The sequence below is a fragment of the Pantherophis guttatus genome, chromosome 13 (assembly GCF_059756535.1).
Source record: "Pantherophis guttatus breed Tessera chromosome 13, ASM5975653v1, whole genome shotgun sequence".
NCBI classification, from domain to species: Eukaryota; Metazoa; Chordata; class Lepidosauria; order Squamata; family Colubridae; genus Pantherophis; species Pantherophis guttatus.
In genome coordinates this window covers 24,699,335-24,726,498 of record NC_142075.1, presented here as the reverse complement: position 1 = coordinate 24,726,498, position 27,164 = coordinate 24,699,335, and the positions used below count along the sequence as shown (strand labels likewise).

Genomic DNA, 27,164 nt, shown 5'->3' with positions numbered 1-27,164 from the left:
GGGGTAGAAACATAGCTTTATGCCAGTCTTTGTCTCATATTCCATATTTACTTGGCTTGGATCGCTCAGGTTTCTAACAAGGAGAGACATTTGCCTCCGATGGCTTCAGCTGGGACAGAGCATCTTCTAAACTTTATCAGCTGCTGGTTTCAGATGACTCCAGCTGGGAGCATGTCTGAATGAGGTTCAGCCTTGGCTGGGTTGGTTAAAAACTAGCCAGCCATGGAGGGCAAAGGCTTGGGAACCAAGAAGGGGCCGGGAGGGAAGCTCAGCGGCTCCGTCCGAAGGATGAGCAGCTCCTTCCAACGCACTTCTCTGAAGGGTTCCATGTCTGGATCCCAGAAGGTAAGGTGGGCATTTTGACCAAGAAAAGTCCTCATGCTGAAGGGAGGGAGGGAGGGGGGCTGAAAGCTCTCTCTGGAGATCAGCAGTTCAATGGGGAGGGGGTGTTTCACTGCTTTTGTTGTTGCAGATTTGGATTGAGTCCTGTGAGGGGTATTTTGAGGTGGAGTTGAGAGCTTTTCCTTGGAGACTGTCTTATACTTTTGAGGAGAGGGACATTTTGTGGGGGATGGTTGGCTGAGTCTATTGGTCAGGCTGGGGTAATGTCAGAAGATAAGGTCATCCAAGGTCTGGAGAAACAAACCAGATGGGTGGTAGACTCAGATACTTGGCTGTATCTAGAGGGGACCTTCCTAAACTCCCTCTAGACAAAGATCTAATGACCCTGTTCCATCCTAAAGGAATTATGCAAGGCGATTCCTGGTCAGTTCTGCTGGGCTACTTCAGGGGTCAGCAACCCGCAGCTCTGGAGCCACATGTGGCTCCTCCATCCCTCTGCTGCGGCTCCCTGTCACCCAAAATATGTGTCACAACCACCAATGCGCGACACCCACCGGCAGACAATTTATCGAGCTTTCTGACCCCCAGTAGGCCAACCACAGATAAATAAGGTTTTTTTAAAGGTAAAAAATGATATATGCAGGAGTGTTGGCATCTGAAACAATTTATTTTTTTGTGATGGTTAGTCAAGATTATTTGCTTGTGTTTCTTTTAAAAAAAACCAAGATGTGTAATAATTGAAATTAGGTGTAACAAATTGGTGAGGGTGGATTGATTGAATCAGGCAGGGTTGGATCAGAAGACCTGGTGGTATGGCAGCGATGAGGTATGACGTCTGATCACTAATTTTGTGTGAATGCTGATTGAGATAGATGATAGACAGATAGATAGACAGATAGATAGATAGATGATAGATAAAATAGATTAGATAGATGATAGATAAAATAGATTAGATAGATGGATGGATGGATGGATAGATATGATAGATTGATAGATATGATAGAGTTGATAGATGGAGATGATGGATAGATACAGATGATAGAGATGTTGGATGGGTAGAAAGCATGAGAGAGAGATTAATGTTAGGCAGTTTTATTTTGGTTAATGTACTTAAAACTTGGCTAATGCATGGAAATGTTCAAAGAACAAGTTTAATTAAGTCGCTTAAAATATATTTTTACAAAGCATGTTAAGTTTTTGAACTGAGTTTGGTTCCATTTATTTTCTATTTTGGTGGCTTAGTATAGAATGGAAACCCTGATAGTTTAATTCTTTTATATTTCGAAGTTGCGTGAACCTCCAAAATATGTTCATTCAGTAACCATTTCAAGCAGGCTGGTAAATAGCTTTGAGATTTCTTTCAAGGGAGGCAGTAGAGAAAGAGTCTAAAGAAAGGAAGGATGTGTGCTTCGTTAAGCAAATCTGGCTTCTCTCATTGACTTTGCTTTTGGGAAACCAGCTGTGAAGTTTGCAGATGATGATCACATGTCCCCCACTGCAACATCAATACAGGCTGGTTGCCAAGGACCTGACTTTTGATCACATGCTATCGTATGTGAGAGACTGGGTCACAAGTCACTTTTTTCAGTGCCATTGTAACTTTGAATGGTCACTAAATGAATGGTTTCAAGTCAAGGACTGCCTATCATTTCCTCAATGTTTTTGGTGCCCTGTAGCGGGTGTCTAAATATGTGAGAGAAATAAGGATTTCTGAATACCACACATCTCGTCCTTTCCCCTGGTTTCAGTTTCCATGTTTAGACCGAATTGCTTCTCCGCTTTCACCCCACAGGGTCAAAAAGCCTGGATAGAGAAGACTTTTTTCAAGAGAGAATGCATCCGCATAATTGTCAACAGCAAAGATGCCACCAGGTGACTTTCCTTCTGTCTTGGTGTTTGCATTGGTAATTCTTTGTCATCAACTGATTTTGCTTTAAAAGAACTGGTGTAAAGAACATCTCCAGACAATAAAAGAAAGAAAAGTGGTTAGATGCCAGCCACTGGGCCTGGTTTCATGTTTTGATTTTGACCTGGTTTTGCTTTGGCCACAGGTGCTGCTGTGGTCAACTCCTTCTTCAACACATCCCCATTCCAGCTGAAACAGCAAACAAGGATGGAGAAGACCCAACAAAGCAATTAGAGGCCCAGCCAGAAAAATGGTCTATCAGTAAACACACCCAAGCTCTCCCCACTGATGCCTTTGGAAATCTGGATTTCCAGGGTGGAGGTCATATCAATAAGTCCATGGTAAGTAAGAAGGGTTCGTTCTTTAGAGGAGTCAGTGATGGCTCACCAAGTGATGGCCCACGCCTTCTTAGTGATCTTCTGCTAGGGAGCCCCAGGACATTGGTCCTTAGGCAATGCCTAGGATTCCACCCAAACCAACTTGGGAGCCAATGTAGAGAAGGGACCTTTGAGAAAATGTGAAGGAAACCCAAAGAGTCGAATTGTGTTCATGAAATAAAATGTGCAACTGGTGATAGGCTTAGAGCTTCTGGTGTCAGGTGCAACAAACCAGATCCACACATGAAGATCCAATTAAATTCATTGCTAAAAGTCAATGCACAGGAATCTTCTCAACTAATGATTAGCAGCACCTGCTAGGAGTTAGGAGTTAGATAAGGGAAAACAGAATTGAAGGGAAGTTGGACTTGGTTTTCTTGTGACTATTTAGGGATTCCAGGCCGATCCCTCTTTTCACTCCTCCCCAAGGTTCTGCCATTCCTTCTCCTACATCTGGCAGGAACCCATAAAATACATCTGGAAAACAAAACCCTAACTCTAGAGTAGGCTCAAACTGTTTTCCTACCAAACTGGTTTGCCAGAAAGGAAACCAAAATTGGAGTTGAGCTAACTAGGATTTTGATCAGATCCTCAACGTTTCTGTGTCCTTTTATCTTGCAGTACATCCGAGTGTCCTATGATACCAAGCCAGACTTGCTGCTCCAACTCATGGTGAAGGACTGGCAACTAGAACTCCCCAAGCTCCTAATATCTGTCCATGGGGGGCTCCAGAACTTTGAGCTGCAGCCCAAACTTAAGCAGGTGTTTGGGAAGGGACTCATCAAGGCAGCCATGACCACTGGGGCCTGGATTTTCACTGGAGGAGTCAGTACAGGTATCTAATGGTCAGCTGTCCATCACCTTGGAAGTTCTCTGGGAGATCTCTTTCAAGAAGCTGGCTGAGATCAAGGCCATGCTTTCTAGCAGGGTGTGTTTGTGCGGGTGGAAGACAAAGAAGCATTGTGTGCTTTGAAGGATGGCCCAAGTACTACAGTAACTATTGCACTAGGGATGAGTCATGACTAAGCTTTGCAATGAGCTTGAGACAGGCTATGCTGCCCAAACAAAGCAATGAGCTTGAGACAGGCTATGCTGCCCAAAGATTTGGTGGAACTTCTAAAACTGCTTTGGTGGAACTTCTAAGAATTGTGGAAGATTGACCCTCCCAGAGAACTGCAGAAGGGTACCATCATTGTGAAACTAGTTTTCCATCTGGCCATTCAAGAAGATACCCAGTTTAGGTCCTAACGGGACTGTCTTAATCCATGGGAAAGGGATGGGGGTCTTTACTGGAGAAAATGTTCTCTAAATTGCATGCCAGCGCCCCAGGGAAGAGGCTAATGCACTGGTCTCCTCCCTCGTGCAGGAATCATTCGCCATGTTGGAGATGCCCTGAAAGACCACTCCTCCAAGTCCAGAGGACGCATCTGTGCCATTGGCATTGCCCCATGGGGCATTGTGGAAAACAAGGAAGATCTACTTGGGAAAGATGTGAGTTTGTCCCACACTTCTGGGGAGTTTTTAATCAAGTTTTTCCCCCTCTTTCCAACTTGATTAACATCCACGTTCTTGCTCTTTCATTTGTAACTGCCTGTGTTTCTCTATCACAATTGCTGAGCACATTGTAAGCCGCCCTGAGTCTTCGGAGAAGGGCGGCATATAAATCAATTTTTTTTAAAAAAAAATTCCATCTTCTTTTCTTACTGGAAAACAAATGATTGAAGTATGGAAGTGATTGCCCTGTTTTGTTTTGTTTTGTTTTGTTTTGTTTTGTTTTGTTTTGTTTTGTTTTGTTTTGTGTTTTGTTTTGTTTTGATTCAGGGGGCTGGAAGCCTCCCTCATGCTTTCCTTACCCCAAATCAGCATGCATGCCATTATTGCAAAGTTATGGTCCCCATCATCGCATCTTCTAAAGCAGATGTGTCGTTAGGGCCTCCTTAAAAGCAAGCAAGGGAAGGTGGAGTTAAGCTGGCTGGAGAATTCTGGGAGTTGAAGTCCACAAGTCTTAAAGCTGCCAGGTTTGAAGACCTCTGTTCTAAAGCTTTTCTCCCAGTCCTACCAAGCAAGAGAGATTTGGCTGAAGAGCACCCAACAGGAGAGCTTCAGATCTTTGGATGGCCTCCTCTGAGGTGTCATCAGCTCCACCTTTCCTTGCTTGCTTTTAAGGAGACCCTAAGGACACATCTGAATTCCTTCAGCAGATCCTTAGACAAAATCTTAAGAGTTTGTTGTTTCCTCCCATCTGTCATTTTAACTCACAGCTCTGTTACCTCATTTTTAGTTCCTGCTTTGTGCTTAGCCTCAATTTTGCTGCCACTTTCTCATTCAGTTTGGAGGCAATGCTAACTCTTATCTTAGTGTTGAACGGATCAAAGTTGTGTGTGGGATTTTCCCTTCCTCCTTCTCACGAGGGCACAAGCTGGAGATGGGAAGCCTCTTCTTCCATTTTCAGATTAACCAGAATTCCCCTGAACTTCAACCTTTTCCACCCTGACGCCTTCAGGAAGTGTCCTCTACCAGAAATGGCCTTGATTCAAAAAAGCTTTTATTTATTTGCTTGAAGAAGAAACAAGGCGGCAACTGATGCTAGAATTAAATTAATCTCTCTCAAGCTTTGGGCTGCCATGACCTATGGTGTGGATTTCATGTTGAGAGCCCCATCTTTGCTCCTGCTGCCAGATGCTGCGAATCTGCCCCCTTTCTTTGCATCTGGCCACCTTATCCAGGAGAGGATGCAAAACTGCCATCTGCCTGGAAATTTATATTTGGCTGGCTGATGACATTCTTGTTAAAGCTTTCTATTAATTGGCATTCTTCCTCCTGGGAAATCATCTCTGGATGGCAGAGATCTGTACAGTGGCACTCGCTGTTTAATTTCTGTGACAGCCAGAGACAACTGCATCGGTGTGGGTTGGGACGTGGGGCCCTCCCCTAAACTCAAACAACCTTGTGCTTTTCTGCTTGACAGGTGACGAAGCTTTATCAGACGATGTCAAACCCACTCAGCAAACTTTGCGTGCTGAACAGCTCCCATACGCACTTCATCCTCGCCGACAATGGCACCCTGGGCAAATATGGAGCAGAGGTGAAACTGAGACGCCAACTGGAAAAGCACATTTCTCTGCAGAAAATCAACACCCGTAAGTGAGGGGGTTCAGGTCTTCTGCCCCCAAAGGCCCTAACCCCCATAACAAGGATGAGCCATGGTTGTTTTCCTTGGCTGAGGAACCCTGGTGGCGCAGTGGTTAGAATGAAGTATTGCAGGCAAACTCTGCCCACTGCCAGGAGTTCGATTCTGACTGGCTCAAGGTAGACTCAGCCTTCTATCCTTCTGAGGTCGGTCAAATGAGGACCCAGATTGTTGGGGGCAAGAGGTTGACTCTGTAAACTGCTTAGAGAGGGCTGTAAAGCACTGTGAAGCGGTATATAAGTGATATTGCTATTTTCCTTCCTTCCCTCCCTCCCTCCCTCCCTCCCTTCCCTTCCCTCTTTCTAATCCTTCCTTCCTTCCTTCAGCCGTGGTGGTGCAGTGGTTAGAGTGCATCACCAGGCCCCAGGTTGACTCAGCCTTCCATCCTTCTGAAGTCGCTAAAATGAGGACCCAGATTGTTGGGGGCAAGAGGCTGACTCTGTAAACCACTTAGAGAGGGCTGTAAAAGCCCTGTGAAGCAGTATATAAGTCTAAATGCTGTTGCTGTTGCTATCCTCATTTCCCCTTGAATCCAGGAGCTTCCCGATTGCTGACCAAGCTTGTATGGACTTCATGACCTGCGGGGTTCCCTTTGTCATCCTATGCCTGGAGCTCAGAGTGAGGCAGGGGTCGCAAAGGGCTGCTCAGCTGTTGTCTCTAACATCAACCAGCCATGATTTGCAACCTAGCTCTAAAGAGTTTGGCTTGGCTCCTAGGACAACCCTTGGAACTCAAAACGAGAAGCCATTGTGGTAGTTGAGTAAAGTGTGCCCTTATGGTTAAGTGTAGTCCAAGGGCATGCAGCTGCAGGGTTTGTGTATGTTTAGTTTAATGAAAATAAGGACATGATAACAGAGTTCCAATATTTGAGGGGCTGCCACAAAGAAGAGGAGGTTCACCTATTCTCCAAAGCAGGAGAAGGCAGGACAAGAAGCAACAGATGGAAACTAGTCAAGGAGAGAAGCAACCAGGAATGAAGGAGAATTTTTCTGACAGCGAGAACAATCCACTCATTGAATGGCGTGTCTCCAGAAGTTGTGGGTGCTCCAACACTGGAGCTTTTTAACAAATGATTGGACTGCCACTTGTCTGGAATGCTACAGGGTCTCCTGCTTGAGCAGGGGGTTGGTCTAGAAGACCTCCAAGATCTCTTCCATCTCTGTTATTCTGTTATTCTGTTATTCTTACGTTGTACCCAAAATTATGTGCAATATACTGTAAACACAGATGCCAATAAAACGATGCACCAATGGAGAACTGGAGGTCTCCCTATCCTGAAAACCTTTTGTTGACCTCTGATGGTGTGCTTGATTCATTCTACAGGCCTGGGGCAAGGAGTCCCTGTGGTCGGATTGATAGTTGAAGGGGGCCCCAACGTGATCTCAATTGTCTTGGAATATCTGCGTGAAGAGCCCCCACTTCCCGTGGTCATCTGCGATGGCAGTGGAAGAGCATCGGACATTATATCGTTCGCACACAAGTATTCGGAAGAAGGCGGGTGAGCTACTGGGGTACGGGGACACAGCTGGATTTGCCCTTTGCCCTTTTATTTGGGGAGTGGGTCCTTTCTTTCCCAAAAGGGTTTATTTTTTATCTGTTTCCCACCAAGGTCAATGAGTTACTACCAGTAGGGGGCACCACATGTTGTTTGCTATAATTCTGGATAGAGTAATATGGGGTCTTCGGTGCTCTCTGAGCTTGCTGCCTTTCCTGCAGACATTTCACGACCCAACTAGGTAACAACATCAATGTTGATGAAGATGATGATATAACTGGCGATGTTCCTTAGTTGGGTCATCAAATGACTGCAAGAAAACCACCAAGCTCAGAGAGCACCAATGAACCCCACAATTCAATCCTGCGCTACCAATATTCTCTTCGATTGATAGAATAATACACAATACACAATATCTAATGTCCCCTTCTTGATTTCTGAAGCCTAACAACCTCCCCCCCCCCCCCCGCTTTCTCTCCCTCAATTTTAGCATAATAAATGAATCTCTTCGGGACCAGCTGCTGGTCACCATTCAGAAAACGTTCAGCTACAGTCGGAATCAGGCCCATCAGCTCTTTGTGATTCTCATGGAATGTATGAAGAAGAAAGAACTTGTAAGGGCGTTACTGCAGTATTTATGGGAGCATTTATTAGCAATGTGATTTGGTCTGCTGCTCTTACCTCTACTTTACTGCTTTGTCAGTGTTGGTTGGAGTGTTCTCCGTGGTTCCTGACTGGCAAGGAGTAAAGTCATGCCTAGTTCAAATCAGTGCCACCTTGTGATTAATCAGACCAGGTTAATTGCCGCGAGCAATGAGTGAGAGCAACAGCCACAGATATCAAACGGTCACACAACCGGACATCTGGGTTTTTAGGGAATCCCTTTTGATGATGATATAATCAGCTTGTCCTTCTTAAAAGCCTCCATCAGCGAATGTCTTTTTTCCCCCCAATTGTCCTCATGATAATAGCAGTTAGGAGGTTATGAGAACCAGTTTGATCAGATTAACTCTTAATCCCCATGTTCTTCCTGAAGATAAATGGGCGCAGAGGGGACATCTCTGTGGCTCGTTCCTTCTTCCGGCCAATCCAGCAAGACTCCTTAAGGCTTCCAAACTGTGCAGCAGGCTTTATCGTTGCTTCCGTATTAAAGAAAAGGAAAAGGTTTAAGAATCAAATCCTTCCCCTCATCCCCTCTGGTTGGACCCTTAAGGATTGGGGAGGAAAATCCATATGCAGGCAAGAAAGCAAAGCCATGCTGCGGATACTCTTAGGGCTGGTAATTAAAATTTGTTAGCAATCCCCATTTCTTTTAGAAGTAGACACGTACCTGACTTAAAATATCTCTTTCTCTGAAGAATGTTAAATTGAGATGTAAATCGCAGTGCAGAGTCATCCCTCATGCAATAGATTGGCTGTGATTTTTATAGCAATTGAATGACTGATTATGTACCATCAAGTCGTTTTTGACACCTAGCGACCACCGAATTGAATTCTTGAAATCTTCAGTGCCCAAAAGAGAAACATAGAAAGATTCTTCCTCTGCTTTTCCTCATGGTTGTCTTTGCTGGTCTTTAGATCACGGTCTTCCGCATGGGATCTGAAGGGCAGCAAGATATTGAGATGTCCATCCTAACGGCTTTACTTAAAGGTGAGATTACCATGCAGGGAGTGAGAAGGTGTGGAGAGGTTGAGAAAGGAATGGAAGACAGGGGAGACTTGAACAATCTAGAGAGAGAAGTCAAGTCCACTGGCAGTTTCTCTCCTAAAGGGCAACTCAGGCCAAGTGGGAAGAACCTTGGAGAGAAGCAGTGGTGAAATCCAATTTTTTTTTACTACCGGTTCTGTGGACGTGGGCTTGTTTGTTTCCTTAGGTACCAACGTCTCTGCATCTGATCAGCTGAGCTTAGCATTGGCTTGGAACCGGGTCGATATTGCCCGCAGCCAGATCTTCGTCTTTGGGCACCATTGGCCGGTAAAGATATCTTAGAGTCAAACTTCTTCCTCTTGGTATTTAAAAATAAAGAACCAGAGTTTTACCTGTATTTAGATTTCTCCCTTGAAAGGATAATTCTTGCTGGAATTCTTGTGCTAGTTATCTTAACCAGACCTTTGAGGGTTTTGTTCTTGGTATTAATCATCTCCAGTCCAAGCTGCTGCCAGAAGTCTACACCAGGGGTCTCCAACCTTGGCAACTTTAAGACTTGTGGACTTCAACTCTCAGACTTCCTCAGCCAGCTTTGGGAATTCTGGGAGTTGGAGTCCACAAGTCTTAAAGTTGCCAAGGTTAGAGACCCCTGGTCTACACAATGCAGCAATAAGAAAAGGCCTTGTATTGTAGCTGGCCTTGTGTAGTATGTGCTTACTCTTCAGCCTCTCTCCCTTGTCAAATCTGGGCTGTCCAACCAGTTCTTCCTGCAATTCCGCCAGCCAAATTTGCATGAGAAGAGAAAGGAGGACGTCCAGTGTCCTTTTGCACTTACTTTTTATTTTATTTATTTTATTTTATTTTTTTATTTTCTTTCTTTTCTTTTCTTTTCTTTCTTTATTTATTTTGTCAATCATATATAAGATAACAGGTAAAACAGGTAATTTGAATACATGAAAAGAGTAAGTAGAAACGAATATTAGGGCAGGGACGGTAGGCACGCTGGTGCACTTATGCACGCCCCTTACAGACCTCTTAGGAATGGGGTGTGGTCAACAGTAGACAGTCTAAGGTTAAAGTTTTGGGGGCTTTTGGGAAGAAACTATAGAGTCAGGTAGTGCATTCCAGGCATTGACCACTCTGTTGCTGAAGTCGTATTTTCTGCAATCGAGTTTGGAGCGGTTTACCTTGAGTTTGTATCTATTATTTGCTTGTTTATTGTGTTTGAAGCTGAAGATGATCTTCAGATCATCTCTTTTGGGGATTGAAGAGAAAGGAGTCACTTGTTCTTACCCCCCCCCCCATTTCAACTATGTGTCTCGTGTTCTTTCCTCTCTAGCCACTGGGAAGTCTGGCCCCCGCAGATGGGGCCCTTCAGGAAAAGGAGAAGAAATCTCCCGCCCCTCAGGCGAAAGGTGGAAGAGGGAAAGGGAAAGGGAAAAAGAAAGGTGGAAAGCAGAAAGAGGAACCGGAGGAAGAGCTGGATCCAAGGAAACTTGAACTCTTGAACTGGGTGAGGTTGGCAAGGGCTTGGTGGCTCCTTTCAGCATGGCCAAGGCTGGGAGGAAGGTTTTCATCTATATCAACCTGAACCTTTTCCTCTGCATGTAGCATTAAGACTCCTCTGAACCAGGTGCTTTCCAGGTGCTTTATTTGTTTGCTAGTCCTTGTGATCTTTGGCTTAATGTAGAACATAAGAGTAACACAGTTGGAAGGGACCGTGGAGATCTTCTAATCTAACCCCTACTGAAGCAGAAGGTCCCACACCACCCTGGACAAATGGCTGTCCAGTCTCTTCTTGAACACCTCCAGGGATGGAGCACCCACAGTGCTGGGAGGCAAGCTCTTTCATTGATGAATCATTCTCTGACTACAATTGAAGATAAAACTTCACTTTCATGTTTTTTTTCCCTGGAGATCTGATATTGCTCTTGGTTGGAAAGAAACTTTCTTCTCTTTTCTAATAAAGTTTGTCTGGGCGGAAACATGGCATTGAGACTTATTAAGTCAGACAAACAAGCAGCGGGGGGGGGGGGATTCCCCCATTAACAAATTACAAGAACAAGTTTTAAGTCTCCAGTCTCAGAAACCTGATTTTAACATAATAGAATTTCTACTAGAGGAGATTGTAAGAAGGGATGAGATTGTGAATCAGCAGCTGGAAAAATTTAAGCAGGAAATTAAAGAATTGGTGAAATCTAAGTTTGATTTTTTGGAGCGAAAGATTTTAAAAGTGGCTAACGGTTTTTCAGAATTTATGATCCAGTTGGATGTAAATACTAAGTTATTAGAGTCCAAAATGGAAGAAACTCAGGATAATCTGGACAATAGAATGCAAAAAATTGAAAATGACCTGACAAATACTCAAAATAACAGCTCAGATGAATCATTCTCACCATCAGGAAATTCCTCCTAGGTTCTGGGTTGGATCTCTCTTGAATGATCTTCCACCTCTTAGGTCTTGTATTATTGACTTCATTCTACACAGTTTCTCATGGTGCAAAATAATGCCCAGAGAGTATCCTAAGAGGATTCTTTCTGGGCACCGACTATGAAGATTCTGTCATACCTGCAAAAAATTAGGATGGATTAACTCCAAACTGAGTTAGGTTGAGGCTCTCACAGAACCCTAAGCCATAAAAAAGAAACCGAATCTAAAACTAACCCAGTTTTGCCAAGATTACTTCCATATTTTCCACCAGCTTCAGTATTTTTTTGCATTTATGGGTCATGCTCCCTCAACACATGCTTTGTATCGGCATTTTTTGTAGGTAAACGCCCTGGAACAATCAATGCTGGATGCCCTTGTCCTGGACCGGGTGGACTTTGTGAAACTTTTGATTGAGAATGGGGTCAACATGCAGAGATTCCTCACCATCCCACGGCTGGAAGAGCTTTACAACACTGTGAGTGACACTCGCAAGTTTCTTTTTAAACCTGTCCCATCAGGTGGAGTTTGGAGTAGGACAACTAAGCAAGCCTCCCGGAGGGTTGTGAAGGACCATGGGGTGAGTTCTTCTAAATCTTGGAATCATCTGCTGCTTTTAGAATCATTAGAATGGATCCTGTGAGTCTTCCTTCTGAAACAGGCTGAGTGAGGGTTTTTAACCTTCCAAAGCAGTGCTTGTCAACCACGACAACTTTAAGATGTGTGGACTTCAATTCCCAGAAGATTGGGGAATTCTGGGAGTTGAAGTCCACACATCTTAAAGTTGCCAAGGTTGAGAAGCACTGCTCCAGTGGAACAGACCTAGGGGAAGATAGCAGGTCAACTTGGAAATGGAATATCCTTCATGTTTCTTCCAAAGTCAAGAAGGTAGAGAGAAGAATTGCGAGGTGAAGATGGACAGAGGGGGAATTACTACTAAGGTATGGTGATACCCTATCATTATCATGCCACGTTGAATCAACCAGGTCTTTGCGTTAAGCCAAAATAGGGATTCTTTTCTTGGGCATAGCAGGTCATGTAAACACCTTGATATTCTAATGTTTATGTCTCAATGCCTTGCATAAACTCTACAGAAATGCCTTCGATCACCCATCGTTTTGTAAAAGAAAAATGTTCTGTTTTTCAGAGACTTGGCCCACCAAACAACTTGCATGTGATTGTGAGAGACGTGAAAAAGGTAAATTAAAAAACAGTGGGGTGAAATGGGGGTTCCCAAAAATGTTTCTCACATTTATTTCAACTATAAACATCAAAAGAAAGAAAGTGAATGTAAAATGGGAAGAGACCTGATCTCTAGGCCAGGACTCGTCTCCAAAATATTCCTTGAAAGATCCCTAGTAGAGTCAGATTCCAGCCTCTGCATTTCATTTGACTTGTTTGCAAAAGTTATTTTTGGGTTTAATATCTGGTGGACCTACCCACCCTTCTGAATCAGCAATGATTCCTCCCGTGCAATGGGAACAGCATGGAGTTGGGGGAAGACATCTTGCCTTTCTTTTTTTTGAGAAAGCTGCAGGGATATTAGCCCTTTCCATCTTTAGTTTCAGAAGCGGAAAAGAAACATTGCTTGTAGTGGAAAATATAATCTAATCTTTGGGGAGAGGGCTCCCTCTGTCCACCCCCAAAAAACATAAGTGTATGTTGCTCTTAGAGGGTTTCCCCCCCATAAAAGCAAATTTAAAAATTGGTTTAGAAATTTGATAAAATATATATGTTAGAGAGTTGGATGCTGAAGGATTTAATAGGGCAGTGACGGTGAACGTTTTCGGCACCGAGTGCCCAAACCGGAATGTGCGTGCATGTATGTGTGTGTGTGCGTGCCGGAGTGCTGGAAACCCAAAGACCAGCTGGCTGGCGCATGCATGGCTGTTTTTTGGCTGGTTTTGGCCATTTTTTTGGCCATTTTCAGGCTGTTTTTTGAGCTGTTTTCAGGGTGTTTTTCAGCCGTTTTGGGGCCATTTTTGTGCAGTTTTCGGCCTAAAAAACAGCCCAAAAAACAGCTGGAAAATGGCCTGGGTTTGGGCCATTTTTGGCCATTTTTCAGACAGTTTTCAGGCTGTTTTCTGGCGCTCTGGCACCCACAAAGACCAGCTTGCCAGCGTGCATGTGCACACCAGAAACCAGAAGAGCAGTTGGTGACAGTGTGCGTGCCTACAGAGAGGGCTCTGCGGGCCACCTCTGGCACGCGTGCCATAGGTTCCCCATCACGGTAATAGGGTAACCAGCTATGGACTGTGAAAAACTGAGCCTCTAGAGGGCAGCAAAGAACTCAGAAAACTAATGTTTTACAGCCACCTATTGGTCATTTAACTCCTTGGAACCCAGATCTGATAATCCTTCTAGCTGTTTTTTAAGCTTTTTGGTGCCAGGTACCGACACAGATTGGATCCTGGAGATTTCTGGTGCGTGTTGGAAAAACAAAAAACAAAAAAAACCAAGGGAAACCGTGATAAAGGTGTATAATAGGAATGGAATGGAGCGAGCAAACCAAGCTAAGATACTTAGGTTGTTGCTGTCCTTAAAAATTGGAGTTCCCAGAAAAACGGATTGGTTGCGACAACCTGCATGATTTGGACGGTTGAAAGCCGATCGGCTCACTTTGCGTGTCTCTTAGCCGTTGCCCCATGTTTTCCTCCGTCGCTCTCGATGAAACCCGAAAGGCTCCCCATTGAAACAGTCGAAGCATTGTGCTGAGATCAAAGCTCCAGGAAGTGGGCCAGATTTGAATTGAAGTGTTCATAATTTTCAGCATAATGACCTCCAAGGTTGTCCCACCTACTTGTGTACCATGTCTGGTCCTTCAACAAGCTTCTGATTGTTTGGTGCTGGTGGACAGATGTCTCGTCAGGAGGAGGCATCTTTGATGTCTTTGGGTCCTTCTCAGAAGCAGAAGCTCCAGGGACGGACAAAAGATAATGTAATAAATAAAGGAATGAAATCAACTTCCTTGTCTGCTCCTAAATTGAAATGTCAGCATTGTTGCTTATTAGACATTCTCATTCCTTGTTTCTGCTTCCCTGTTCGCCTTATTTGGGGTGGGGGTCTTTTCGAGTCAGTCTTGACTCTTGGCAATTGCCTGGACAAGTTCCTGCAGTTTTCTTGGCAAGATTTCAGAAGCGGTTTGCCATTGTCTTCTTCCTACAGCAGAGCAAGAGTGGCTGGCTGGCAGGGGGATTCTGGGAGTTGAAGTCCGCAGGTCTTAAAGTTTCCAAGGCTGGACATCCCTCTATGCTAAACCCTCTCCTAGGGTCTTTCAGATTGCAGCCTAATCCGGAACGCCTTGTTTCTTGGCCTGCCTTGTTAGCCTCTTTCAACAAGTCCATTTTGGTGAATTCTCTAGGGAAATCTACCGCCTGATTATCATATCAGCCTCATCGACATCGGTTTGGTGCTAGAATATCTCATGGGTGGGGCGTATCGCTGCAATTATACCCGGAAGAGTTTCCGGACCCTCTACAACAATCTCTTTGGACCTAAACGGGTAAAGCCATTTTTTTTTTGCAAAATATGCTTCACGGAATAATTATACCTGTCCTTCTCCCCTGCTCTGCTCTGCGTTTTAATTTCAGCATCCCTATAATAATGAGAATATGGAGTCCTTATTCCATTCTGATGGATGAATGATTGTCCAATCTTCTCTTGAAAACCTTTTCTTTTAATTTTATTGTAAAATACGTTAGATTGCAACTGGAAAATGATTACTTTAAAACTCATTTTTCTTCCTCTTCTTTCCTCACCATGCAGCCTAAAGCTCTTAAACTTCTGGGCATGGAGGTAAGTTCTTCATATATATGGGTGGAAATTCTTTAAAAAAAAGAAGTAAAGATTAAGCATTTCATGTTTTATTTAAAAAAAAAAAAGATCTTACTTTTGATGACCATTTTAACCAGAAAGATCCCTGAGAGAGGCATACCTAATTCAGAATGAAACTGGAAGGGACCTTGAAGATCTTCTAGTCCAACACTGTGCCCACTCTGCTCTGGTCCACAAATCACTGTGAAAGGATTGCAAATACTGATTTTGGGGTTACCAATAAGCTTTAGCAAATAAGGAACATGCAAATAACAAGGAAGGCCTGTAATTGAAAAAGGCAGATGGAAGAAGATCCATTCAGGAAATCAGGCAGAAGTGAAGAATTCTATCTGGCCCAGTTACTTTGATCTAATGCAGTGTTTCTCAACCATAGCAACTTTAAGATAGGTGGACTTCAACTCCCAGAATTCCCCAACCAGCATTCCCCTGCAAGATTGCACCCATGCTGCCTAGTCGTCATGGGAGAGGAAACCAACTCACCTGAAGGTACCAGATGGCTAAGAAACATGTCAACATATTGGCCACCAACCCAGTTGTAGCATTGCACTCAATTGCTTCCATGTCACAGCATGTGTAGGGAATTTGCGTTGAACAGTTGCATGCCACGTCTGTAAGAATATTCCCTGGTCTTTAGAATATCTGCAAGCATAACCACTCAGCATGCTAGCATTTCTCACCTTGTTCTGGAGATCTCTGATGGAACTGCATGGCCTTTTTTCTTAGTACATAAAGTAATAAAGGCAGACGAAGAATCTAATGAATGAAGGAATGAACCCATTACCCAGATCATTTGTAGATCATGGCAGATGACTGAGAATGACGAGAGGTGATATCAACTCTGCTACTTCTTTCTAGGATGATGAGCCTCCCACCAAAGGGAAGAAAAAGAAGAAGAAGAAGAAGGAAGAAGACATTGACATTGATGTGGATGATCCAGAAGTCAGCCGTTTCCAATATCCATTCCACGAGCTCATGGTTTGGGCAGTGCTGATGAAGAGACAAAAAATGGCCCTCTTTTTGTGGCAGCGTGGAGAAGAAGCCATGGCCAAAGCTTTAGTGGCCTGTAAGCTCTACAAAGCCATGGCCCACGAGTGTATGGAGAGCGAGCTTGTGGATGATATCTCTCAAGATCTGGACAACAACTCCAAGTGAGTCAAAGGGCACAAGGGATTGGTTTGTAGGCAACATCAACCGTGTTCTCAGAAGGAGCAACACAATCCATCCTCTCCTTCTTCCCCCTTTTGAAAAATGGTACAAGTGTGTTGGTTGGTTGGTTGGTTGGATTGTGTGAGGTTGGTTGCTTGGCTGGCTGTGGAATTCTGGGAGTTGAAGTGCACACACCTTTAAGTTGACAATGTTGAGTAACACTAGTCTGGAAGCTGTTGGACAAGATAAGGGATGAGATGATATCCTTGACTGGTTCTTGCTTTCTTGGTTTCTTCAGTGTTTTTGGTCAGCTGGCTGTGGAGCTGCTGGATCAGTCCTACAAGCATGACGAGCAGGTGGCCATGAAACTCTTGACCTATCAGTTGAAGAACTGGAGCAACTCTACTTGCCTGAAACTTGCAGTGGCAGCCAAACATCGGGACTTCATTGCACACACTTGCAGCCAGATGTTGTTGACTGACATGTGGATGGGAAGGTTGCACATACGGAAAAACCCAGGTCTTCAGGTAGATGTAGATCATGAGTTCCTCCAGAGAGATTAGCCATAAATAAATAAAGCAGCCAGCTGCCACCTCCCCCCACCCCAATTTTTTGTTCACTTGAACATGAAGGGATGATGGGAATCACAAGATCAATACAGCTGGAGAATATCTAGCCAGGGAAAATCAGCCTCTAGGATCCCCTGAGCTTTAATGACTATTTAATAACTTCCCGCCCTCTTTTCCCCCACTCAGGTCATCATGGGGATCCTCCTCCCCCCCACCATCCTCTTCCTGGAATTCCGGACCAATGACGAGTATCAAACATCCAGTGAAAAAGAAGTTGGGAAAGAAAAAGAGGAAGAGAATGCGGTCAGTCTCACTCTTTCCTAGTGCAGAGTAAACTCAAGTCAACTCAAGGACTTCCTGTATTCCTTTCTTTAGAGGGACCCATTATGGATACATTCATTCTTCCATCCATTCTTACATACTTTTGAACCAACAGATTTTGCAAGAGTTTCCAGTCCTTGGCCTGGTGAACCAGAGGTGAAAATTCATCCAAGAAAGTAGAACTATATACTATAAAACAGAAGTGTTCTAGGGCTTGGTGGAAGCCTATTTGAAAAACAAGAAAGCTACTTAGCAATGAGAACTGTTTCCCCTCTCTTTGTTGAGAATTGGGTGATATTTGGGGGTGATCGGTTGCCTGGTTGTCTCTGTCTTCCAGGATGCCAATGCCGATGCTGGATCTCGAAAAGGAGATGAAGAGGGTGGGAAGACTAAGCAGAAAGGCCTTCCCATCGGAACAAAGATCTGTGAATTCTATAACGCACCAATTGTGAAGTTCTGGTTTTATACGGTAAGTAGAAATATATCCATGCTGATCTGAAAACAACATGGTTAGTATCTCTTTTGCCAGTGTATTGTGGGTTCAAGGAAGTTCTCATTGGGATGTGAGGTTCTCCACTCTCTCATTAATGAGGCTGGTCCTGATCTACTTCATCAGCTTTCTAGAAGAATCTTCTGGGGCACACAAGGCTGGACTTAGTGATCCTTAGCAGCATCTGATATTTTGGTAACTCTTGGTGATGGACATCTTGGACTGTAATTTGGAGAAGAAAGCATCCTAGGGGACAGGTGGGCTCCTGTCTACTGGACCAGAGGCTTGTTTTGAGCATGTGATTACTCTAGATGTCCTCTGGGGTCTCTTTTGAATCTAAATTCTGTGGTTCTTGGAGAAAGTGTTATTATGGTCCTCCAACAGACCAGCAAAGACATGAGTTGCATGATCTCATCCTCAGATATGCTACCTGGGCTACTTAATGCTGTTCAATTACATCATCCTGGTCCGGATGGAACGGTGGCCCTCAGTCCAAGAATGGGTAGTCATCTCCTACATCTTGACTCTGGCTTTAGAGAAAGCCAGGGAGGTGAGTAAAGTTGGCCCTGTGTTGGGTCCTCTAAAATCTTTAACCCGGACAGATGCCTGAAGTAAGAAGAAAGTTCACGCATGAGAAAAAGTCTTCACATTTTTGCGTCTTTCTATCATGAACTGGTATATCAGGAAATTAGGGCCTAAAGTTCAGGACACACTTTGGAAGGAAAGAAGGAGCAAGGAGGAGACTGACTGACTTTGAGATCATTCCACCTTGAGACTTGCTGCTCGTTATACATGGAAGCACAAAAATTGAAATCCTGCTCCTGTTCCTAACCCCCCACATCCAAGTTTATCTTCTCTCCTCCACCCACACCTGAATTGCTTTATTTTCAGATTTTGATGTCAGAACCAGGGAAGCTAAGTCAGAAAGTCAAAGTGTGGCTGCAAGAATATTGGAACATCACTGATTTGGTGGCCATCTCTGTGTTTCTGATCGGAGCTGTTCTTCGCTTGCAAAACCCACCTTACATGAGTTACGGAAGAGTGATCTATTGTGTGGACATCATTTTCTGGTACATCCGTGTCCTGGACATCTTTGGTGTGAACAAATACCTGGGACCCTACGTCATGATGATTGGGAAGATGGTAGGTAAATGCAGGTGGTCCCATGCATCAGAGGACAGTGGCAGGAAGGAAAAAACAGGCTGTGCGGTGCCTGAAAACAGGAAGAACCAAGAAACCTGTGGAAGGATCTAGGGATCACCTATGGTCTCTAGACACCATCTTTGGGGTCTCTAGCCTCACCTGGTTGGGCAATTTGTCTCCTATCATTGCTCCTCTGGTCTGGCCATTCCAATTAATCAGTGTTAAACCAAAGTCTCTGCCCTTGCGTTAAACAGTTTCTTACGTCTCCACCTTTTAAGACTGATCTCAAAAGAGAGACATCTGGCCATCTTCTGTGCCTAACACGAGTGCTAGGGAACTGCTTCTTCATGTCATAATCATGGAAAGATTACAACTGGGGAAAGAGGATCATCTCTCCCATATGACAATAGAGCAGCCATTCCCTTCGAAGGTCCTCTGGTGGGTTATCTTATTGTAAAGTTCTTTAGTCAAACATCCAAAACTGATGTTCCTGCTCCCCTGGAGACCTTGTGAAGTCTACTTCTCCCTAGATTGCTCTTGAAGGTTTCCTTGAGATGAAAGCTTGAGGCTGTAAATGCTTCTTGCCCTGAGTCTTTGCTCCCACTGATTCTCCACTAAGACTTCATCCCGGGCTCTTAACTCAAGTTCTTCTCTTGGACAGATGATTGACATGCTGTATTTTGTGGTCATTATGTTGGTGGTCCTGATGAGTTTTGGGGTGGCTCGCCAAGCCATCCTCCACCCCGATGAAGAACCCACCTGGAGATTGGCCCGTAACATCTTCTACATGCCCTACTGGATGATCTATGGAGAGGTCTTTGCTGATCAGATAGACCGTAAGAGCAGAGTTCATAGTAAGATTCTGTTTCCTGTTTTCAGGCAGATGATCAGATTCAAAGGAATCCATGACCCTTTTTGAGTTTGGAACCTCTTCTTCCTTTGATGGCATTCTTACCTTGGTCATTTCTCCCAACCCACCCATCACCTTGAGGAAATCCCTTGCATTTTGTCAAGTTGAAAGACAAGAAATTGTTCCTTTCAACAACATGGCCTCCATCCATTTTTTTCTCCAGTGTATTCAGCAATTTGTTGTCTTCAATCCATTGCTTGAAGTTCAAAGCCCGAGGGATATAAACTTGCCACCAAAGGCCTACTTGGAAGAAGGAAAGCTTTGGACTTCCTACAAAATGTCTCGTTCCTCTTTTCCTGGATTTGGGAAGTCACCTTTGCATCTTTTTTATAGCCGAGTTGCTTAAAAGACTCTTCCTGGCACTTGGAAAACAATGGCAGGACTGAATATTCTGGTCTTCTCATAAAGATCCCCTTTTCCTAAATCACAGTTCAGCTCCCTGAGATCTCAAGAATTAAAATGAACAGCCACTTTTTAAAGCCCCTGTGGCTTTACAAGGTGCGATCAATGGGTGTGATCAAAACCTTGCTTGCCTCTGGATGAGGATCCTCACAATTGCTAATTGGGAAGAGTTTGGTTTGCATTCCCACAACATTTTTCTCCAGATTGCAGCTTTCCCAGGATGGCCTTGGAGCCCATCGTGTTGTGATTCCCCAATGATGTTTCGTGCTTGTGTTGACTGTGATCCTAGATGTTCCTTTGCATCATGGAAATAGCTAGAATATATATTTGCACGATCATCTGCCTGCTGCCATGAATAATATTTTAGAAAGACAAAGAGCAAAGGAAATTCCAGAGCATGACAAAGCGATTGTTCCGGAGTCTCTTTCTTGCCTGTTAAAAATATTGGACAAACGTATCTCTTTCTGGCAGCTGAAAAGTTTCCTAATCTCAGCCACGTGCTTTCCTTTCTTTTCCTTTCTTCCCTCTCTTTTTAATTCGGTTTCTTTTGTTTCGTTCCTTGCTTTCGCAATGCTGCGCTAGTCTATGCCATGGAGATTAATCGTAAGTTGATGAATGAATCAAAAGTTCTTCCCCCCCCCCCCCCCCCCGGGTAGGAGAGTCCTTCCTTTGCTTCATCAGGTGTTTGGGGGTTGAGTTCAGCTCAGCTGTATAACACCAAAAAACAGCCCCAAAGCTGCTTTCAACATGCATCTTAAAACTTGTCCGGCTGCCAAAATCCCACAGCTTGCAATGCTTGGTGGGCACACAGAGCGGTGGTGGATGAGCAGCCGGTGAGAATTTAGCTTGCTCTCTCTCTAAGCAACGGATTACACGGAATGCTATTCTTGCATTTGGGTTGGTGGCAGTAGCTCTTCCATCTGTTACACCTTCTGTTCTCTTCGGCTGGCGGGGAGAAATGGGAACTCGGTGTTTCTCCACCACTGTAGAAGAAAGAAGCTCTTTTCAACCGTCTGAGCACAGGTTTCCTAGCGTTTTAGCTGCCCCTTAAAATCCACCTGCATCTCTCCCACTCAAGAGATGAGGTTGGCATCCATCCAGACGATGAAATTCACATCCAGGACGCCTCAAAGATTTGTGGGAGACATTTCCCCTTAACTGTAGTTAAGGAAAATACACTTGATGGCCACTTCAGTGGGGGGCCTGAAGCCTCCTTAATCATCCCCAAAGTTGCTTTTTCCAAAAGGCAACTGGACTTTCTCGGTTTTTTTCTTCACAAACAATTCGCTTCTCATCCAAGAAGTTTCTGAAGATCTGAAGCAGCTTCTTGGATGAGAAGCAAAACATTTGCAAAGAATAAATCAAGGAAGTCTAGGTGCCTTTTGCAAAAAGCAGTTTTGGGACAACCATGACCTGAAGGATGCAGAATCTCCATAGATGCCTCCATAATCATGCTTCCCCATTTCTATAGAAGTGTGTCTGTGCCAGAGTTGTGAAGGCTAATCCAATTTCCTTCCCAGCTCCTTGTGGGGATAACCTTTATGATGAGGATGGCAAACGGCTTCCCCCTTGTATCCCTGGTGCTTGGCTGACTCCTGCCATCATGGCTTGCTACCTGTTGGTTGCCAACATTCTCCTGGTCAACCTCTTGATTGCTGTCTTTAAGTGAGTATTTCATTTTCCTCCCCTTGTCTTCCGGTCAAAAAGATCTCCAGTATCAGACTTCGGTTGGCAGGATCCATATGACTCTTGACCAGTGGTGAAATTCAATTTTTTTTTACTACCAGTTCTGTGGGTGTGGCTTGGTGGGCGTGGCAGGGGAAGGATACTGCAAAATCTCCGAAATTTTGGGCTCAATTGTGGTCGTAAATTGAGGACCACCTCTGTTGCCAGATTGTGCAAATTATTCTCTGCTCGTTCCCAATCACAATGGTGCTGGGCAGAGATTCTCTCGATGGACGCACCTCCCACTAACATTCTGTCTCATTTACTCTTTATTTATTTATTTATTTTATTCAATTTGTATCCCGCCCTTCTCCTAGTGGACTCAGGGCGGTGCACAGCCAGAACTAAGCAGAAAACAAGGATTCAAAGATATTTCCAGCGCGTATGTTTACTTTGCTCTGCCTGGGCACAAACGTAGAGGCCTAGATAAACATGTCTGTGCCCGCTTTGGGTGTCGTTCTGCTTTGAAATCAACAACAAGCAACTTTTTATTTTGTTGCCTGCAGCTGAGTGTCCAATAGTTGAAAAGGGCATGTGTTTGGAAAAGGAACTGGGTGCCAGTTGCACAGCTAATTCGCTCAGGCGTCAGGAGAGGAGAGGAGAGGAAGAGAGAGGGAGGGAGGGTGAGAAGCATTAGTTTGTAAATATTGACACAATGATGGTTGTGTGCAGAGTTGGTAAATAAAACCAGCCCTCTAGAAACTGGGTCATGCAGTTGACATATTCTTACCTGTGAAAATCACACCAGAAAGGAGAGGAATAAGGCAGACATCTGAAGGCCCCTCTCAACAAGCCCATGATGGTGTAAGACGATACTGTTGCTCATGGCCGAATGTTCAACCAAAGGAGATGGTCTCGTTGTGCTGTCATGGGTTTTCCATTGGATTTCTGGATGCTGGCTGGGGAATTCTGGGAGTTGGAGTCCACAATTCTTAAACTTGCCAAGTTTGGACACCCTTGCTCTAGTCTAGATGAATCCTAGCTTTGTAGTAGAGAGATCTGCAGCAAGCGATCTGGCTAAATGGTGGCGTTGTATCTCTTGCAGCAACACTTTCTTTGAAGTGAAATCCATCTCCAACCAAGTCTGGAAATTCCAGCGGTATCAGCTGATCATGACTTTCCATGACAGGCCCGTCCTCCCACCTCCCATGATCATCTTCAGCCACCTGTACATCATCATTGTACGCGTTTGCTGCCGCTGGAAGAAGCACAAAGAAGGAGACCAGGATGAAAGTGATCGTGGGCTAAGTATGAGGAGAACACTCTTTTCTAGCAGATGCCTAAGCTCCAGTCATTGGGGCTCTGTCTCAAAGGTGCTTTTTCAAGAGGAAACTGGACTTTCTGGTTTTTCTTTGAAGACGTTTCGCTTCTCACCCAAGAAGCTTCTTCAGCTGAAGAAGTGAAGAGCTGAAGAAGCTTCTTGGATGAGAATTCAAAACATCTTCAAAGAAAAACCAGAAAGTCTGGTTGCCTCTTGAAAAAAAAAAAAAGAAGCACCTTTGGGACAACCATGACCTGGAGGACTGAGAACCTCCATAGACATTGGGGATCTGTTTCCTGCCTACAAAGACATATGTCCCCCCCAAACAGAAAACCAGCAGAACAAGGAAGAGACCGGGCTACGAGCTTCTCCCATGATATATTGTAAATAATTTTTTCCATGACCCCTAAATTGCAATCCATGGATGATCACAACCTTCCTTTCGCTCTCTTCAATATGCAGGAAAACCCAGCAAGCCATCTATGATGATCTCTAGGCTCTCCATTTTGGGGGACTGTTAAGACAAAACTAGGTGCTATGTTCGTGGATGGTTTCATGGATTTTTTTTCCTTCCTTGTTGAGGGTTGGATGGATCTATTGATTGGATGAGATTGTTTATGAGTAAATGTGATCAAGATTGGGTTACTAATATCGCAGGATGCTTTCCAGTAATTATTTTGAGAGCCCAACTGTTGCCTTATTGTTCTCACAGCTAGATGGCCAGCTGGATTTAGGTTAGTGGCATTTAATGATGTTCTCTAGCATCGCCTCCTCCAAAGCTTTAAATCAGTATCTCTAGCAAATCTGGTTCTGCTCCCTTGCCATGTTTCAGCCTGATGACAACAGAGCAGAGATGACACGAAATAGCAGCTTTAAAATGTGCCCTTCCCTCTGTCCTTTGAAGTATTGTGAAAATGCAAAGGACAGTTGTTGCTTCTTCAGAACCATGCCCCTTGCTATTGTCCCTCCCCACAACGCACCTGCCAGAACAAAGCAACATGACCCAATAACTCTGTCCGTTTCAGAGCTGTTTCTAACCGATGAAGAGTTGAAGAAACTGTACGAATTTGAGGAACAATGTGTGGAGGAATATTTTCGAGAAAAAGAAGACGAAGAGCAGTCCTCCAATGACGAACGCATCCGAGTTACATCTGAAAGGTACCCCCAATGGGATATCAGCCTTTTTCCCCAGGAAGCAAAAGAAAATACCGGCTGGAAACATTTTGTTATTTTTCTCCTGGAAATGCCATTTCTGTGTCCACATTAACGTACAGTGGTTGAACATTAAAAGTTTTGGCTTCTAGACTTCACCCAAGTCAAAATTGTGAACTAATCCTCAATTGGGATAATTGAGAATTATCCGCCAGCACTAACTTCTGAACCCTCCTGTTAAACTGGAAAAAGGAATATTTTTTCCTTATTTTCCTAATTTTTCTAAATCCAAGATTCTTCCTTAAGGGAGTCCAACTGATTCCTGATTCCTTATTTTTTAATGCCCTCAGATTTTGCCATACTTCCATCCTTTATTTCAACCCCCGCTTCCTAATTTGAACCCTATGACTGGGCAGTGGACAATTGGACACCTCAAGAGCCTGACCCCAAAGCAGTAAAATGATAGTCACAGCTTTCAGCTCAAAAAGTCAACTTTTATCAGTAAGTTAAATGGCTACTCTTGAAAAGTTTGAGTTGTCCGGCCAAATACCTGGCCCCACTAAATTAATTGACCCTCATTTCCCCCTCCCTCTTATTTTCTTGTTTTTCCTTTATGATGTTGTCCTGATCAACAAAGAACATTCTCAGAATCCATCAGTTAAACTAATTAAATCCCTGATAAGAACTGAAGAATTTTTTCCCTCACTTCTGTTGTCCCAGGCTAGTCGTTCTAATCTTCGGGAGAACATCCGACTGTTTTGCTGAACCATCCGTTTCTTTCTACCCTCCAGGGTTGAAAACATGTCGATGAGATTAGAAGAGGTGAACGAAAGGGAGCATTTCATGAAAGCTTCTCTTCAGACGGTGGATCTTCGTCTTTCTCAGCTGGAAGACACTTCTGGCCGCATGGCAACAGCTCTGGAGAAACTGGCCGGCATTGACACGTCGGAGCTGATTCTCCCACGTTCTCGGGCCTCCTCTGAATGTGATGCAGCCTATCTTTTGAGGCAAAGCAGCGTGAATAGTTCGGATGGTTACAGCATCTACCGCTACCAGATGGATGAGCTGATCTGTGACACTTTGCCCACTCCAATGTCTCCAGCACTGGCGTTGCGTAAAGCAGATTCCAAGATGCAGCTGGCTCCAGAACGTCAAGGAAGCCTCCGTTCTGTCTTGGGCCCAAATGTGGCAACCTCTATGGAAACCAGTAAGAACACCTTAGAGGTCGTTCAGGCTGCCCCTAGCTCATATTCCAGTTCAGTAGACCCACAAGATCAGTCTCCAAGTTATGAGTCCATATCTCAATCTCTTACGCGAATGGATAGTATTGAGAACAGTCAATCTGGAACCCAACTAGCTCTGCAGAATGCCCAGCTACCTCTAGGGAAGACCAAACTGGAAGCCACCATCTCTTATCCCTTGGACAAGCCTAGAGCAAGGAGATACTACCCAACGGAAACAGGCAACGCTTCTCACGCCGCCATAATGAAGTCAAAGAGTTTTATTTTTGCACAAGGCGGAGATTCGGTTGGCGGGTATAACAACTGGACGGTGGTGGACCAAGAATATAGGACTATCATGAACCAAGTGTGTCCTTCTGCGGTTCAGCAGTGGACTGCTGAATGGAAGTATGAACTTCAGCAAAAAATGGATGATGAGCCCCCTCCCGAATACCCAGGTGTTGTGCCTCAGCTGGAGGATCAGGTAGAGCAAAAGTATTTGCTGGCCAGCCCTGAAGAGAATAGTGAGATAGGCAAAGTTGAAGGTCTCAGTCTCTCCCCCATGTCCTCACCGCTCATTCAGAGGAGGCCATCATGCAACAGACACTCGGTGAAGTCAGGAAGAAGTGGTAAATATCCACCTGGGCGATCAAGGAGCTTACACAGCCGTTCTCAGAGAACCAAGACCATTAAGGAGAGGCTAAATAGGCCAGGACATGCCAGTAGCAGCAGCAGCTTGATGATCCCTTCTGGATCTCCAACGGAGGAGCGGAAAACAAATCAAGAAAAACCCTCCACAGAAACCGAATGCTAAACATGGCCTTTTTCAATGAGTGAGCCACAGGAGAAGAGATTGGACTGGCTTTGCTAGGCCTTGACAAGAAAAGACTGATAGGATAACACTTCTCAACAACCTGAAAGGAGGTCACACACAAGAAGACCAAACCTGTTATCTCATTTTCTTGTGCAGCACACTCTCAATCATGGAGGCAGATTCCAACTGGACATTAGAAAAATCTCCTAACGGTGTGAGAACAAATGAGCAAGAGAATAGCAGAATCCACTTCATTGGAGCTTCTCCAGCACAGGCTAGACAGCTGGTCTGTTGGAGAGGCTTTCATCTGGATCCTGAACTGAGCAGTCGAACCAGCTTGATGGTTTCCATCTCCTCTTCCAACTTGAGGACACTATGAATGGATAAACACAGCAGAGATAAAGAAGGATGAACAGACATGATGGAATGACAGCTTAATTATGTCCCTCCCTCCCTCCCTTCATTATTTTTCTCTCCATCCTTCTCCTTCCTTCCTCCCTCCCCTTCCCCAAATATTTGCATACAGAAACACCTTCAATGTCCACCACTCCAAGGAACCCTTCCCAGTATGATCTCCTTTGATACCAGTGCAGAACATTTTCTGTTTTCTCTTTCCTCCTTCTGGCATCATGCTATGAGGATTGAAGCCATGGGAAACAAACTGTTCTTTTGTTCCTTATAGCATCATGGAATCTTTGCAGTAAGGAGCAACTGATAGTTCAGCTTCCCATAGACATGATCCCACATTGCTGCTTAATTATGCTTTAAAAAATAAAGGAAAAAGAAGGGCA

General features: G+C 44.4%; 1 protein-coding gene across 1 annotated transcript; it reads left to right on the top strand.

Annotated features, from left to right (window-relative positions):
- The first annotated feature begins 158 nt into the window (after positions 1-158).
- On the top strand, positions 159-27,164 carry TRPM1 (transient receptor potential cation channel subfamily M member 1). Its single transcript, XM_060689503.2, has 27 exons — positions 159-345; positions 2,135-2,214; positions 2,394-2,589; positions 3,247-3,460; positions 3,992-4,116; positions 5,594-5,765; positions 7,139-7,313; positions 7,801-7,924; positions 8,889-8,961; positions 9,185-9,285; positions 10,298-10,471; positions 11,730-11,864; positions 12,534-12,584; positions 14,748-14,888; positions 15,152-15,181; positions 16,076-16,368; positions 16,665-16,893; positions 17,122-17,238; positions 17,594-17,725; positions 18,168-18,296; positions 18,638-18,889; positions 19,551-19,725; positions 20,784-20,804; positions 21,722-21,866; positions 22,972-23,174; positions 24,213-24,345; positions 25,131-27,164. Exons 1-27 carry the CDS (start codon positions 223-225, stop codon positions 26,371-26,373), a joined length of 4,986 nt encoding a protein of 1,661 aa, XP_060545486.2. The 5' UTR covers positions 159-222; the 3' UTR covers positions 26,374-27,164.

Excerpts from the sequence above, each read along its gene's own strand:
- TRPM1 (XM_060689503.2), top strand. The coding sequence starts at position 223 with ATGGAGGGCAAAGGCTTGGGAACCAAGAAGGGGCCGGGAGGGAAGCTC. Across the intron at positions 4,117-5,593 it reads AAGATCTACTTGGGAAAGAT|GTGACGAAGCTTTATCAGAC; the intron begins GTGAGTTTGTCC and ends TCTGCTTGACAG. Across the intron at positions 16,894-17,121 it reads GGAAAAACCCAGGTCTTCAG|GTCATCATGGGGATCCTCCT; the intron begins GTAGATGTAGAT and ends TCCCCCACTCAG.